Raw genomic sequence first — 17,590 nt, forward strand, 5'->3', positions numbered from 1 at the left:
GGTGCCCAAAAAAAGAGTAACCCGCGACTACCAATATTTGTAAGCAACTTTTCAGGAAAGCCCAAAGTTGCTCATAATAAGCGGATTTGGCAACTCTGAAGCCAACACGAACCATCAGAAGTCGCGAGCAGTCGAGACCTTCGACACTTTCCGATACCTGCATTAAAGATGACCAACTATCGGACAGCCGATCATTCATTTACAACCAAATCTATTGCATTTGTAGCGCCCCCTAGTGGTCGATTTGAATGAAACTTTCAGGGTATGTTTCAGGTGCAAGTTTTGTGATGCTTGGTCCAACGGTTGTGGAGTTAGTTCTACTGATATGCTGGGCCACGCTCTTTTAAAGTTCAATAAGTCAGTGTCTTCAAAATGGAATGAGATATCAACAAGCTTTGTATAACTTTGTTAAGTTTAGTCCAATAACGATCCACAGAAAATTTGGTCGGACTTCAGTAGTTCGAAAGGCTTTTTTGTAGAGTGAATGGAGATGGACGTTTGTACCAGGTTTTGTGTAGATCGGACTTAACGTGTAGGAGTTATGACTTCTAAAATGTAGACATGTAGTTATAGAGCCCCCATACGGTCGATTGGGGTCATATTTGTAGAGCATTTGCACAAAACTTCCAATCATTGGTGAAAATTTAACGATATAGCATCTCACAAGAATTGCACAAAGATTTTTGGAGAACGAATTGGGTTTTGCGTCTCTTCGGGGCTTGAATCTTTAACTAAGTAAAACCTGAAGGGGTTTTTGCATCGCTTCTACAATACTTATCTCCTCCTTGTCTTTGTCTCCTTACAGACAAACCCAGCCAACCAGGAGAGATCGACATCATCTCCATCACCAAAGATTGCATCACCATCCACTGGCTCCGGCCGGAGCACGACGGCGGCAAGGAGATCCTGGGCTACTGGATCGAGTTCAGGCAGTCCGGAGAGAGCGCCTGGAAGAAGTGCAACAAGGAGCGCTCCAAAGATCGCCAGTTCACCATGGGCGGCTTGATGGAGGCCACCGAGTACGAGTTCAGAATCTTTGCCGAGAACGAGACCGGACTCAGCCGACCTCGCCGCACTCCCATGGGCATCAAGACCAAGCTGAGCGGTGAGCTGCTGCTGCAGAACTCAGATCACATCAAACAGAAGTCACGGAGGCATTAATGGGATATTTATTCATATTTATATCAGTTGAATCAGTGGATTCGTTCACAGCAGCGAAATAAATCTCACAGCTAATTAGTAGAGGTGTCACGATTCTCCAAAGACTTTTTGATTTAAACATGACATTGTTAGACAATGGAGTCTTGATTGGTAAAGATCAACAGATCATTGATTTTATGCCCTGACAACTGTCATTACACTTAAATTCTAATTTAAAAAGACATGGTACATGTACCACACTAAGGCCATATGGTCAAACTTAGATGATTTATTTAATATGTATCAGGATTGCAAGAATGTTACACACATTTCACAGCAAAAAGCAGAAAAAATGTAGATTTAAATCAAACTTTGCTGATGTTCCTACAGTTGGTGAGACTCCAGCTTTGAAGGAGGAGATCGAAGACGTGACCACCAAGCTCGGCGAGTCCGGCACTCTGACCTGCGGCATCATCGGCAGACCTCTGCCTGAGATCAAGTGGTACCGCTACGGCAAGGAGCTGATCCAGAGCCGCAAGTACAAGATGAGCTCAGATGGCCGCAACCACTCGCTCAGCATCCTAACGGACGAGCAGGAGGACGAGGGCCTGTACACCTGCCGGGCCATCAACGAAGCTGGAGAGATCGAGACCAGTGGCAAATTGCGCCTGCAGGCGGCACCACAGTTCCACCCCGGCTTCCCTCTGAAGGAGAAGTACTTCGCCGGGGCCGGTACCAGCCTCCGCCTCCACGTCGTCTACATCGGACGCCCCATCCCCCAGATCATGTGGTTCTACGACAAGAAGCCTCTGAACGCGTCCGAGAACGTTATCATTGAAAACACCGAAAGCTACACCCACCTCGTGGTGAGGAACGTCCAGAGGAAGTCCAACGCCGGCCGCTACAAGGTGCAGCTCAGCAACGTGTACGGAACTATTGACAAGTCGCTCCGTGTTGAAATCCAAGGTAACACCAACGAAGCAGCACCAAACTCTAGAAATATTGAACAATATAGCCTTCTAGACATCTATATTATCGTTAAAATTCAAATGAAAGTCAATAATAACTCCTGCAAACACTACAATTAATGGACAAGATGCCCCTCGGGGCATACTTGAATATTGAATAAGAAACGTGCAGTTTGTAATTTAGATCTGATTAGGCGTGTCATATTTAAAGGCGATGTGTGAGTTCTAAATATTTGTAGTTAATATCAGTATTTTTTGTTTTGTCCAGATAAACCATGCATCCCTGAGGGCCCTGTTGTGGTCGATGGCCTGCTGAAGAGCTCAGTTATCATCAGCTGGAAGGCTCCCAAGGATGACGGCGGCTCCATGATAAGCAACTACATTGTGGAGAAACGTGAGGCCAAAGAAGGCGAGCAGTGGCACCTGGTGTCGTCCTCCATTTCCGGCACCACCTGCCGGGTCCCCAACCTGATTGAGAGCGCCGGCTACTACTTCAGAGTCTCTGCCCAGAACCAATACGGAGTCAGCGAGTCTCTGGAGATCCCATCGGTGGTAATCGTTAAGAGTCCATTTGGTAAGTTCATACATATTTTGTTTGCCAGTTCTGTGGGTACATTACATTGACTAACTTTACAGATATGTAACATCCCCTGTTTTATTTCTCAGAAAAACCCGGCATCCCACAACAGCCCTTCATCATCAGCTCCACCAAGGACTCCTGCGTTGTCTGCTGGAAGCCTCCGAGCAGCGACGGCGGAGCTAAAATCTCCAGCTACTACCTGGAGAAACGCGAGAAGAAGCAGAACAAGTGGATGTCGGTCACCTCTAAGAAGATGGTGGAGACCAGCTTCGAGGTCAGAGGCTTGATCGAGGGCTTCGAGTACGAGTTCCGTGTCAAGTGTGAGAACATGGGCGGCGAGAGCGACTGGAGCGAGATCTCAGCGCCCATCGTCCCCAAGTCGGACCAGGCTCCTCGTGCTCCGGCGTTCAGGGAGGAGATCAGGGACATGACCGTCAAATACCACGCCAATGCCACCCTTGTCACCAAGGTACTTTTATTTAAACTACAGTGCATTTTGCTGTCAATAATTAACATGCTGTGTTGATATAAACTAAAGGTCTAGATCAGTGGGGGTCTGTGAAAAGTTTTCGGATTCTTTCCTTTAAATATTTTTTTCTTATAATAACGAGTATAACAAGCATGAAAAGTCCTCTAAACGTGGGAGGGTCAAACAAACACAGGACTTTTTCCGCAAGGTTGTTAAAGGATGAGAAGATCAACATCACTTTCATTCAGTCTAGTCCATTAGGTCTATGTTTTGAGTTATTTTTTTTTAGGGATTATTTAACTTGGTTATTTTTCCTATGACCAGGTGGTGGGACATCCCAAACCTTTGGTTAAATGGTACCGCAGTGGAAAGGAGATCGAGGCAGATGGAACCAAGATCAAGGCCCTGGAGTTCAAGGGAGGCTACTATCAGCTGGTCATCACTGCCGCTGATGAGACCGATGCCACAGTTTACCAAGTCAGAGCAACCAACTCCTCAGGATCCATCTCTACAACAGCCAACCTGGAGGTTGAAGGTAATGATATAATTTTGGATTTGCAAAAATAATTAATGTTTTCTGTAATCCATAAAGCAATGTCCTCTGCAGGTGTAATTCCTTAGATGGAATATGTCTTAATGTAATGTTTTTTTTGGTTCCAGTTCCTGCTAAGATCCACCTGCCCAAGGAGCTCCAGGGAATGGGAGCAGTCCAAGCCGTCCGTGGTGATCACGTCACCATCAAGATCCCCATCTCTGGCAAGCCTGAGCCAGCAATAATTTGGCAGAAGGGTCAGGAGATCCTCTCCAACTCTCCTTATCACCAAGTCATCACCACCAGGTCTTTCACCTCCCTGGTGTTCCAGAAGGGAATGGAGAGGAAGGATACCGGCTACTACATTATTACCGCAAAGAACAGGTTCGGATCGGACAAGCAAACCATCGAGGTGAATGTGGCCGACACACCAGAAGCTCCAAAGGCACTGGCTGTCACCGACATTGCTCGGGACTCCATCACCTTGACCTGGGAACCGCCTGCCAGCGATGGTGGCAGTGACATCATTAACTACATTGTGGAGAAGTGTCCCACCACTGCTGACAGGTGGATCCGTGCTGGACACACCGCCGACTGCAGCATCACCATCATCAACATATTTGGAAAGACCAAATACCAGTTCCACGTCATCGCCGAAAACCAGTTTGGCCTGAGCGCTCCTTCTGAGCCGACAGAGCCCATCACCACAAAGGAAGACAAGTCTGTGATTCGGAACTACGACGAGGAAGTGGACGAAACCAGAGAGGTCACTAAGGAGGAGGCTCTGTTCTACAAGGTGAAGGAGCTGTCCTCCAAGTACACCATCTCTGAGGAACTTGCTCGCTGCCAGTTCGGAGTAGTCCACCGCTGCACGGAGATTGCCACAAAGAAAACCTTCATGGCCAAGTTCATTAAGGTCAAAGGAACCGACCGTGAGTTGGTTCTCAGAGAAATTGAAGCCCTCAACGTAGCGAGGCACAAGAATATCATCTACCTTCACGAATACTTTGAAAGCATGGAGGAGATCATCCTGATCTTTGAATTCATGTCTGGAGTTGACATCTTCGAGCGCCTCGGCACCTGCAACTTTGAGCTTACGGAGCAGGAGATTGTCCGCTACCTGAGACAAGTCTGCTCTGCCCTCAAGTTCATGCACAGCCACAACTTCGGCCACTTTGACATCCGCCCAGACAACATTATCTACGCCACAAGGAGAAGCACCAACATAAAGATTATTGAGATGGGCCAGGCTAGGCTGCTGGTGCCAGGAGAAAACATCAGAATGCTGTTCTCAGCTCCGGAGTACTGCGCCCCGGAGATCCACCGTCACGACCTGATCACAACAGCCACCGATATGTGGTCTGTTGGTGTAATGGCCTACGTTTTGCTCAGTGGCCTTAATCCGTTTGGGGCAGAGTCCACTACGAAGATGATTGAGAACATTTCCAGCTGTGAGTACATCTTTGACAGTGAAGCATTTAAGGACATCAGCCTGGAGGCTATGGACTTTATCGACAGACTTCTTGTCAAAGACAGGAAGCTCCGTATGACAGCCCACGAGGCTCTGGAGCACCCGTGGCTCAAGATGAAGATTGAGAACGTCAGCACCAAGATCATTCGGACACTGAGACACAGACGGTACTACCAGACTCTAGTAAAGAGGGTAGATACTATCGTATCAGAAGCTCGTGTGGCCTATGGTGGCGGCTTCAAGAACCTGAGAGGATTGGCTGTGGGTAAAGTGAAGATCGGAACTGAGTACCATGGCATCCGCACTGGTCCAGTCATGCATGCCTCAGCTGAGGAAGGTGGCTATATCAGATTCACTTGTAGCATCGCCAACTATGACAAGAGCACCCAGGTGACATGGTACCATGGTAACCGTCAGCTCCACGCAAGCTCCAAGTATGAAATCACTTACAGCAACGGTTTTGCCAGCATCTACGTAAAAGACGTTGAAGAGAGTGACGATGGCGTGTACAGATGCAAGGTGGTGAGCGACGACGGCGAGGACAGTGCTTATGGAGAGCTCTTTGTTGAGACCGTAAGGAGCATCAGAGAGTACTACATCAGCCGCTCCATCAAGAAACTGAGGAGGAGAGTCGACAAGACTAAACTCCTGCAGAGGCCGCCAGAGTTCACTCTGCCTCTCTACAATCGTTCTGCCTACATTGGCGAAGATGTGCGCTTCGGTGTCACTATTACCGTGCACCCGGAGCCTCACGTGACATGGCTTAAGAATGGAGAGAAAATCAAGCCAGGCGAGGATGACAGCAAGTACACGTTCACCAGCGATAAGGGTCTGTACCAGTTGATGATCCACAACCTGAGTGTAGACGATGATGCAGAATACACCGTCATGGCCCACAACAAGTTTGGAGAAGACATCTGCCAGGCCCGTCTCACCGTGACACCTCATCCTGTAACAGAGGAAACTATGAGGCCCATGTTCAAACGTCTGCTGGCCAATGTCGACTGCGTTGAGGGACACAGCATCCGCTTCGAGCTCCGCGTCTCAGGAATCCCAACTCCTACTCTGAAATGGCAGAAGGACGGTCATTCACTACAGTTTGGGCACAAGGTCGTTGTCATACAGGAGGACGTTGACTACCACGTCTTGCACATCAGAAATACTCTGCTCGAGGACTCCGGCGTGTATAAGGTTACCGCAACCAACTCTGCCGGTTCTGTGAGCTGCCAGGCTACACTGAAGGTGGACCGCCTTACCTACACCAGGAGAGAGTACAAGAGCGAGGAAGAGAAGTACAGACACGTGCAGAAACAAATTGAAAAGACCAACAAGATGGCTCTGAAAATTGCTGCCACTGAGGAGCTCGTAGCTTTCAACCCCACGGCCCAGGATGCACTCAAATTTGCTGCAGAAATGTACAAGCCGGCAGTGAGCACCAAGAACATTGAGGGCGAGTTCGACATCAGAGTGGAGAAGTCCGAGACTAAGAAGCTGGAAGAGGAGAGGAGGATCTTCATGCCTTATGAGATCCCTGAGCCTGTAGCTCACGATCCCAGAGTTCTGGATGAGGACAAAGCCATCAAAAAGTTTGTGCCTCTCTCCGACATGAAGTGGTACAGGAAGCTGAGAGACCAGTACGAGATTCCAGAGAGGAGGGAGAGGATTGTGCAGAAGAGGCAGAGGCGTATTCGCCTGTCCAGGTGGGAGCAGTTCTATGTCATGCCCCTCCCTAGAATCACCGACCAGTACAGGCCAAGATGGCGTATTCCAAAACTCACTCTGGATGACTTGGAGACTGTCAGGCCCGCCCGCCGTTCACCTTCTCCCGAATCCGAGGTGTCCTTCAGATCCAGAAGGAGATCTCTGGGAGATCTCAGTGATGAGGAGCTGATGATGCCGGTGGACGACTACCTGTCCACGAGGAGAACAGAGGAGGAGAAAATGATGCTGGAGGATGAACTGGAGCTCGGCTTTTCTGCCTCTCCTACCCGCAGCCCGGTCCGCATTGAGCGGCGTGCCGTGGAAGTTGAAGAGAGGAGGCAGGAGGCCAGGCACGAGGCTGTTGAGGTTAGCGAGACAAAGAAGAAACGCACTGTTTCTCAGTACATGAGGAGGAGAAGGTCGCTGTCGCCCACCTACATCGAGCTCATGCGTCCAGTCTCAGAGCTGATCAGACCGTCACGGGCCAGGCTTTCAGTGGAAGTAGAGGGAGAGGTTGTGATGAGGAGGTCCCCCACCCCTGAGAGGACCCGTCCCCGCTCTCCCAGCCCCGTCAGGTCCATTGAAAGGTCATCCCGCTCCTCCTCCAGGTTTGAACGGTCTGCCCGCTTTGACATCATGTCCCGCTATGAGGCCAGAAAGGCCGCTCTGAAGTCCGAGAGGAAATATCAGATGGTTAGCCAGACGCCTTTCAGTCTGGACCACGCGCCCCGTGTGACTGTCAGGATGCGATCTCATCGCATACCAATCGGCCAAGACACCAAATTCACCCTGAACATCCAAACCAAGCCAGAGGCCGACTTCTCGTGGTTCCACAATGGAAGTGCAATCTCTGAAAGCAGCGAGAAATACATCTTCACCAACATGAGTGGTGTTTTGTCCATCGCTATTCTGGACTGCCAGGAAGAGGACAGCGGCACATACCGCTGCGTATGCTCCAACGCCAAGGGAGAAGCTTCCGACTACGCCACCCTTGATGTGTCAGGTGGCGGCTACACCACCTTCTCCTCTCGCCGCAGGGATGAGGAAGCTCCCAAAGGACGCGTACCTGAAGTCAACCGAATTGACCACTATCACACATCCCACTTCAAAGCTGGCTATGCTTCCGAGAGCCACTTCGAGGTGGAAGAGAGCAAGTCTAAGTTCACCGAGACACGTGAAAGGTATGCTGCCTCCTCGGAAAGGTACTCCTCTGCTGAGAGGTATGATTCATCCATCAAGTATGCCTCTGCTGAATACCTGTCATCGGATTCCTCCTACTCGTCGGAAAAGTTTTCTCTGACTGGGAAACGCAGCACGTCTGAATCTAAACTGAAGTCATCTTCTGCTGCGGTTGAGGAGGAAGTGTCTGTCCTCAAGGTGAAGCCTTCCCTTCCCGCCAGATTCCTCACCAAGCCCCAGTCTGTGACCATTGCAGAGGGCGAGACGGCCAGATTCTACTGTGACATCGACGGCGAGCCTGCACCAACTGTAACGTGGATGCACGAGAGCAGAACCATCGTCTCATCTCACCGCGTCCAGGTCACCACCACTCAGTACAAGTCCAGCATGGAGATCTCCTCTGTGACGTTCTCCGATGAGGGCAGTTACACGGTGGTGGTAGAGAACTCAGCAGGCAGGCAGGAGGCCCACTTCACCTTGACCATCCGCAGACCAGCTCCCAAAGAGGAGGTCAAGGCCGTCAAATCCCCTGAACCGTCTGTAAAGTCACCCACTCCCAGCGTCAAATCACCAGAGCCTTCAGTCACATCACCTGCTCCTTCCATAACTTCCCCTGTCCCCAGCGTCAAGTCCCCTGAGCCTTCAGTTAAATCACCAGCTCCAAGCGTAACGTCTCCAACGCCGAGTGTCAAGTCTCCTGAGCCAAGTGTAACGTCTCCAACGTTGAGTGTCAAGTCTCCTGAACCAAGCGTAACATCTCCTGCTCCGAGTGTGAAGTCACCCGAACCCGAAGGAGTTAAGTCACCAAGGGGTATAAAATCTCCTGAACCCAGACTCAAGTCACCACCACCAGTCAAGTCTCCAGAGAGAGTGAAGTCACCTGAACCTGAAGCAAAATCACCTCTGGGTGTCAAATCTCCAGAACCTGCAGGGATCAAAACACCGAAAGGTGTCAAATCTCCCGAACCTGCAGGAATCAAATCACCAACAGGCGTCAAATCTCCCGAACCTGCAGGAATCAAATCACCAACAGGCGTCAAATCTCCCGAACCTGCAGGAATCAAATCACCAAAAGGCGTCAAGTCTCCAGAACCTGCAGGAATCAAATCACCAAAAGGCATCAAGTCGCCAGAGCCTTCAGGCATCAAATCACCAAGGGCCTTGAAGTCCCCAGAGCCCGAGGGAATCAAATCACCTCCGAGGATGAAATCTCCTCCTCCCATCATGTCCCCCAAAAGGGTTGCGTCTCCACCCACCGTAAAATCGCCAATCCCAAAACCTCCCAAGGTCCTGAGCCAGCTAACGGCTGAGGCCAGAGAGGGCTCGGTGAGGATGTCCTGTTCCTGCGAGAGCAGCGTCAGGGAGGTGGCATGGTACGTCAACGGGAGGCGGCTTTCACGGAGCAGCCGCTTTGAGATGCACTACTCTGAGGGCTCCTGCAGCCTTCTGATCCACGAGTTGGCGGATGGTGATCAGGGAGAGTACACTTGTGAGATGACTTCAGAGGGAGGGATGTCCAAATCCTCCTTCTCCTTCAGTGGACAGGCGTTCCAGTCCATACGCATGAAGATCACAGCCTACCGTGAGCAGCAAGTGGCACTGGAAGGTATCCAAACAGATTTAGTCCCTTGCACCACACATCCATATTTTTCGTTAGAAATTGTTGCACGTTTATAAATAAATACGACCTCACGTTGTGTTAGTCGCGCTTACACACCGACTCTGAAACATCGGTCCGTCATTAAAGTTTTCAGAACAGGTTTAATTTTCTACCTTTAGCCTTAAAGGGACTGTTTGTAAGAATCATAAATGTCTTGTTAACTGCATCACCTGTGGCCGTTAAATCAACTAAAGTCAGACGGGCTTCACTAGATACAACCAAGAGGTTTTGGTGCTTCACTGTAGTTTGTGTTGGAGTCTGAGTCTGAACAGCGGAGACACACGCGAGACCATGAGACACCGACCAGCAATGATTTATACGTGTAAGAAGTTACAAACAGGAACTTTAACTTCAGTCATTCTGAAGACTTACATATTTACCATCTCCGTCTCTACCAGGATCAGGATCCATGGCGACAGGATCAGGATCCATGGCGATGAGTCACAAGGAGTCGTCGTTGTCAACCATGAGCTCGTCCATGATGATGAAGAAAGAAATGCACACGATGGAGGAGTCGTCGTCCTCTTTCTCTTCCTCCGCCGCCCAGCAAGCAATGATGTCGTCCATGATGGAGTCCAGCTCTATGAGCAGCATGGCGGCCGAGATGAAGTTCGAGACCATGTCCATGTCTAGCATGTCTTCCATGGCGTCCGAGACGTACGCCATGAGCTCCAGCAGCTCCTCCCACATGATGGAGGGATCCTCGTTCAGGGCGATCGGTAAGATTGACGACGATTGAACGAACCAACGCTGTTCTTGTTGGTGTTTTACCAGTAGCTCTGCTTTAGCTTCATCACTTCCTCTCTAATGTTCTGTATAATATATAGTACAGTAAAACTTAGATTTACCAACTCAGTCCAAGGATTCTTGGGGCGGCAGTCCGTGAGGGACTTGGCTGGGGACCGGAGGGTCGCCGGTTCAAGTCCCCCTACTGACCAAGTACTGTTGAGGTGCCCTTGAGCAAGGCACCGAACCCCCAAATAACTGCTCTAGGGGCGCCATACTATGATTGACCCTGCACTGTGACCCCTCCGAAAACACATGCTATTGCTTGAAGTTAGCAACACTACGCTTGCTCTCCTGCATTCCTTACTTGCTGTTGACAAACGTGGTTTTCCAGGTTCTGCTCCGAGGATCGAGGCTCTGCCGGAGGACATCAGCATCGAGCCGGGAAAAGTCCTGACGGTCACCTGCGCCTTTTCCGGCGACGCCAAACAAATCCAGTGGTCCCGCAGCGGCCGAACCATCGAGGTGACCGCCGGCGGACGCTTCCACATCGAGACCACGGAGGACCTGACCACCCTCATCATCACCGGGGTGAAGGAGGAAGACGCCGGAACCTACACCCTGAGGCTGTCCAACGAGCTCGGATCCGACACGGCGACCGTTCACATCAGCATTCGATCAGCGTAAAAAGCAAAATAATCTAATACCCAATCTTCCCCTTTTCCCTACTTCCTTCCTTTTTATTTATTAATTGAAATACGTTTTAAAGATCTGGATTCTTGTAAATATGAACTATTTTTGTACCAATCTTGACATTAATTTATGCCAAACTAGACTCAAAGTCTAAAGTTGTTATAAAACGTGCCATATTGGATGACTTTTAGGATTTTTGATCCATTTTTCTGTGACATGTACATAATGTATATAGCCGAATTTAACGGTTATGGGGAAATGTATGCATTGTTATTTATGACAATAATATTAACTGAAACAAAGTGAAACTGAAAGAGGTTTAACAGGCGAAAGTTCCGGTAGGAACGAATACCCTGTTAGACCGAGAAACTAAACAATGTGCCTCAACAATAAGTTGAAGTCTTAAGATTGCCTCAGCAGGTAGAGAGGCTCCCTGTTGACGTTAACTCAATCAGACACAGAACGAGGAAAGCACTGCGGTGCTGTTGCATTGGAACACGAGTGCGAGATCCTGAGTGCTGTTTGCATATACCCTCATGTAAGCAGGACGACTGGACCTCGCGCTCTGACCGATTATGTCATACCCGCCATTTTGATGACATGCTCACAGTGCGAGCGGCCTGCACTCCCTGAGCTTTTTGTTTTTGTGCTCTGCTTCTGGCAAACCGACCGCCGGCGCGGTTGCTCTCCAGTCGTACCATCAACCTGGCCAATCACGTAAAAAAAAGAGTCTGTCCGGCGCTTATTTGCAGAGGCAGAGCTGTCTCTCGGAGGTCTGCAGCGTGTTTGTGTTGTGTGTTAGTTTTTAGGAAGTCAGTCAAGCTGGGCGCCGCCGCCGCCGAGCAGACGCAACGCAGCCGGAAAAAACAACCAACCAACCGCCGCTGTGCTCGAACGAGGACGGAAAAGAAGCGAGGTCCCGCGTGGCGGCGCCCCGCACTCTGGTTTGATTGAAGTTAGAGTTGTAGCGTTGACTATTTTTCGCAGCCTCCTTGAGTTTTTCTCCAATTATTGATTTAATAAAGCATGATTATCAGCACTACGACGTCTCGGCTCTGGTTCTTTGTGTCTGTTTATTACGCATGCTTCTATTTTTAAATGGAAAATCACAGGAAGTTTACCATCGAATTTAAACATTCTCATATTTTAGGCATCATTTCAGCCGGACTCATTTGGGATCGCCAACAAACGACTATATTTGGGGAGATTGAGTCAACTGAACGGATTGGACCTTTCCTTTGGTGGTTGCCTCACAGTTAAGACTAGTTCATAAATAGACTTACAGACCAAACAGGTTCTTAAATAGCATTCAAACTAAAAAGTAATGAATTAAAGACAACAGCGGTCAAGTCACAGCTAATAGACCCTTTAAGTGATGACGTCATGATGAGGTCACGGCGTTAGCTGGAGGCTAACGCTAGCAGTGGGCTAAAGCTCCACATCTAAATGTCCTCTTGCTGTGTTGTTGTCTGAATCCAGATCTCAGACATTAGAGATGAGTAACTGTGATTGGAGGCTCTAGAGCCTTCAGAGACAGAGAGAAAATTATGCTAATATTTAGTTTAAACTATTAGCAACCCTTTCTGGATTTATGGCTGCACCATCCCATCAATTTGAAACAGTCAGTTAAGTTTGTATTTTTCGTTTAGATTAATGTATAATTAAGATTTCGGAGTCGTTTTTCTATTTGTTGAATGTTGGACAGGAAAATGGAAAATCAGAGTTTTTATTTCTATTGTGTGTTGGACTGTCTGGACTCTACCGTCTCATGGCTGGCCTATCGTGACGCCTGTATTCAAGGATAGCGTGGTCATGGCGACCAACAGGTTCCACTGATGGAGGTGAGTCTCGTTGGCTTTTCCCTCTAAATGCACATTTACGACTTTACTATTCTCCATTTAAAATAGAGGAATACATAGTGCTTTAAAGGGTCATTCTGATCTACGTTATATCGGCTGATTGTCTTTAATACGACTTTTTATTAGTTTTTAGTGCTCCTTTATAACCTGTTTGTTCTGGACGTTTATTTATTAACTCATATTAATCTGACTTCTATCAGGAGAGATTAACTGGGAGGCAACCAGCAGGCAGAACGGTCCCATCTGGGATCGACTAGAACCAACAATAACCCCCCCCATAGGAAGGATGCCATCTCGGGACAGAACCCGGCAGAGAGACCGAACCCGGCAAGAGACCGAACCCGGCAGAGAGACCGAACCCGACAGAGAGAGACCGAACCCGGACCGGTAGAGAGGACATCAGAGGAGAGGATTTCGAGGGGAGAGTGGGGTGAGTTGAGCCAGTTTGACTTTTTTCGACATGCTATTCTATGGCGTTTTTTTGACTTTTTTTGACATGCTATACTGTCATAAGAAAAAGTCATAGTATAGCATGTCGAAAAAAAAGTCATAGTATATAATGTCGAAAAAAAGTCACAAAAAGAGTCATAGTTTAGTATATTGAAAAATATTATAGTATATTATTTCGAAAAAAGTCAGAAAAAAGTCATAGTATATTATGTCGAAAAGAATCATAGTATAGTATGTCGAAAAAAGTCGGAAAAAACGTCATAGTATAATATGTTTAAAAAAATTAATAGTATAGTATGTCGAAAAAAGTCAGAAGAAAAGTCATAGTATAATATGTCGAAAAAAGACGAAAAAAAATCATAGTATAGGATGTTGAAAAAAGATTTATAGTTTATTATGTCGAAAAAAGTCCGAAAAAAAAGTCACAGTATAGTATGTCGAAAAAAGACAAAAAAAGTCATAGTATAATATGTCAAAAAAAAGTCGGAAAGAAAATCATAGTATAGTATATCGAAAAAAAAGTCAGAAAAAAAGTCACAGTATAATATGTTGAAAAAAGAAAAAAAAGTCATAGCATATGTCAAAAAAAAGTCAGTATATTATGTCAAAAAAAGTAGAAACAAAGTAATAAGATAATATTTCGAAAAAAAAGTCAGAAAAAAAGTCAGAAAAAAAGTCATAGTATAATATGTTTAAAAAAATTAATAGTATAGTATGTCGAAAAAAGTCAGAAGAAAAGTCATACTATATTATGTCAAAAAAAGTCAGAAAAAAACTCATACTATATTATGTCAAAAAAAGTCAGAAAAAAAAGTCACAGTATAGTATGTCGAAAAAAGACAAAAAAAAGTCATAGTATAATATGTCGAAAAAAGACAAAAAAAATCATAGTATAGGATGTTGAAAAAAGATTTATAGTTTATTATGTCGAAAAAAGTCATAGTATATTATGTCGGGAAAAGTCCGAAAAAAAGTCATAGTATCTTATGTCGAAAAAAGTCCGAAAAAAAGTCACAGTATATTATGTCGAAAAAAGACAAAAAAAAGTCATAGTATAATATGTCGAAAAAAAAGTCAGAAAAAAGTCAAAGTATAATATGTCGAAAAAAAAGTCATAGTATAATATGTCGAAAAAAGACAAAAAAAATCATAGTATAGGATGTTGAAAAAAGATTTATAGTTTATTATGTCGAAAAAAGTCATAGTATATTATGTCGGAAAAAGTCCGAAAAAAAGTCATAGTATCTTATGTCGAAAAAAGTCCGAAAAAAAGTCACAGTATAGTATGTCGAAAAAAGACAAAAAAAGTCACAGTATCATATGTCGAAAAAAGAAAAAAAAGTCATAGTATAATATGTCAAAAAAAAGTCGGAAAGAAAATCATAGTATAGTATATCGAAAAAAAAGTCAGAACAAAAGTCACAGTATAATATGTCGAAAAAAGAAAAAAAAGTCATAGTATAATATGTCAAAAAAAAGTCATAGTATAAAATGTCGAAAAAAAGTCATAGTATATTATTTCGTAAAAAAATTCATAGTATAATATGTCAAAAAAAGTCATAGTATAATATGTCGAAAAAAAAGTCAGAAAAAAACTCATATTATAATATGTCAAAAAAAAAGTCAGTATATTATGTTGAAAAAAAAGTCAGGAAAAAGTCAATGTCAATGTCAAAAAAAGTCATAGTATAATATGTCGAAAAAAAAGTCAGAAAAAAAGTCATAGTATAATATGTCGAAAAAAAAGTTGGAAAAAAAGTCATAGTATAAAATGTCGAAAAAAAAGTCATAGTATATTATTTCGTAAAAAAAGTCATAGTATAATATGTCAAAAAAGTCATAGTATAATATGTCGAATAAAAAGTCAGAAAAAAGTCATAGTATAATATGTCAAAAAAAAAGTCAGAAAAAAATTATGTTATATGTCGAAAAAAAAATCGGAAAAAAAGTCATAGTATATGTCGAAAAAAAAGTCATCGTATAATATGTCGAAAAAAAAGTCAGAAAAAAGTCATGTTATAATATGTCGAAAAAAAAGTCGGAAAAAAAGTCATAGTATAAAATGTTGAAAAAAAAGTCATAGTATATTATTTCGTAAAAAAAGTCATAGTATAATATGTCAAAAAAGTCATAGTATAATATGTCGAATAAAAAGTCAGAAAAAAAGTCATAGTATAATATGTCGAAAAAAAAGTCAGAAAAAAATTATGTTATATGTCGAAAAAAAATCGGAAAAAAAGTCATAGTATATGTCGAAAAAAAAGTCATCGTATAATATGTCGAAAAAAAAGTCAGAAAAAAGTCATGTTATAATATGTCGAAAAAAAAGTCGGAAAAAAAGTCATAGTATAAAATGTCGAAAAAAAAGTCATAGTATAAAATGTCGAAAAAAAGTCATAGTATATTATTTCGTAAAAAAAGTCATAGTATAATATGTCGAAAAAAAAGTCAGAAAAAAAGTCATAGTATATTATTTCGTAAAAAAAGTCATAGAATAATAGGTCGAAAAAAAGTCAGTACATTATGTCGAAAACAAGTCATAGTATAGTTTGTTGAAAAAAGAAAAAAAAAGTCAGTATAATATGTCGAAAAAAAGTCAGAAAAAAAGTCATAGTATAATATGTCAGAAAAAGACAAAAAAAAGTCATAGTATAATATGTCAGAAAAAGACAAAAAAAAGTCATAGTATAATATGTCGAAAAAAAAGTTAGAAAGAAAGTCATAGTATAATATGTCGAAAAAAAAGTCGGAAAAAAATTCATAGTATCTTATGTCGACAAAAGTCCGAAAAAAAGTCACAGTATAGTATGTCGAAAAAAGACAAAAAAAGTCACAGTATCATATGTCGAAAAAAGAAAAAAAAGTCATAGTATAATATGTCAAAAAAAAGTCGGAAAGAAAATCATAGTATAGTATATCGAAAAAAAAGTCAGAAAAAAAGTCACAGTATAATATGTCGAAAAAAGAAAAAAAAGTCATAGTATAATATGTCAAAAAAAAGTCATAGTATAAAATGTCGAAAAAAAGTCATAGTATATTATTTCGTAAAAAAGTTCATAGTATAATATGTCGAAAAAAAAGTCAGAAAAAAAGTCATAGTATAATAGGTCGAAAAAAAGTCAGTACATTATGTCGAAAACAAGTCATAGTATAGTTTGTTGAAAAAAGAAAAAAAAAGTCAGTATAATATGTCGAAAAAAAGTCGGAAAAAAAGTCATAGTATAATATGTCAGAAAAAGACAAAAAAAAGTCATAGTATAATATGTCGAAAAAAAAGTCAGAAAGAAAGTCATAGTATAATATGTCGAAAAAAAAGTCGGAAAAAAAGTCATAGTATATTATGTCGGAAAAAGTCCGAAAAAAAGTCATAGTATCTTATGTTGAAAAAAGTCCGAAAAAAAGTCACAGTATAGTATGTCGAAAAAAGACAAAAAAAGTCACAGTATAATATGTCGAAAAAAGAAAAAAAAGTCATAGTATAATATGTCAAAAAAAAGTCGGAAAGAAAATCATAGTATAGTATATCGAAAAAAAAGTCAGAAAAAAAGTCACAGTATAATATGTCGAAAAAAGAAAAAAAAGTCATAGTATAATATGTCAAAAAAGTCATAGTATAATATGTCGAATAAAAAGTCAGAAAAAAGTCATAGTATAATATGTCAAAAAAAAAGTCAGTATATTATGTTGAAAAAAAAGTCAGAAAAAAGTCATAGTATAATATGTCGAAAAAAAAGTCAGAAAAAAATTATGTTATATGTCGAAAAAAAAATCGGAAAAAAAGTCATAGTATATGTCGAAAAAAAAGTCATCGTATAATATGTCGAAAAAAAAGTCAGAAAAAAGTCATGTTATAATATGTCGAAAAAAAAGTCATAGTATAATATGTCGAAAAAAAAGTCATAGTATAAAATGTCGAAAAAAAGTCATAGTATATTATTTCGTAAAAAAAGTCATAGTATAATATATCGAAAAAAAAGTCAGAAAAAAAGTCATAGTATAATAGGTCGAAAAAAAGTCAGTACATTATGTCGAAAACAAGTCATAGTATAGTTTGTTGAAAAAAGAAAAAAAAAGTCAGTATAATATGTCGAAAAAAAGTCAGTACATTATGTCGAAAACAAGTCATAGTATAGTTTGTTGAAAAAAGAAAAAAAAAGTCAGT

At 43.1% G+C, this 17,590-nt stretch overlaps 1 protein-coding gene across 1 annotated transcript in view; it reads left to right on the forward strand.

Moving 5' to 3' along the window:
• ttn.2 (titin, tandem duplicate 2) overlaps positions 1–12,161 on the forward strand; it is a 229,072-nt gene extending 216,911 nt beyond the window's left edge. Inside the window, 8 exon segments of the mRNA XM_037790082.1 lie at positions 806–1,105; positions 1,531–2,106; positions 2,377–2,682; positions 2,775–3,157; positions 3,482–3,692; positions 3,818–9,646; positions 10,099–10,419; positions 10,821–12,161. Of these exon segments, the coding sequence (XP_037646010.1) occupies positions 806–1,105; positions 1,531–2,106; positions 2,377–2,682; positions 2,775–3,157; positions 3,482–3,692; positions 3,818–9,646; positions 10,099–10,419; positions 10,821–11,113 (8,219 nt within the window). The 3' untranslated portion in view covers positions 11,114–12,161.
• Positions 12,162–17,590: the final 5,429 nt, after the last annotated feature.

Source organism: Sebastes umbrosus, chromosome 13 (assembly GCF_015220745.1).
Source record: "Sebastes umbrosus isolate fSebUmb1 chromosome 13, fSebUmb1.pri, whole genome shotgun sequence".
In the NCBI taxonomy this organism is placed as follows: domain Eukaryota; kingdom Metazoa; phylum Chordata; class Actinopteri; order Perciformes; family Sebastidae; genus Sebastes; species Sebastes umbrosus.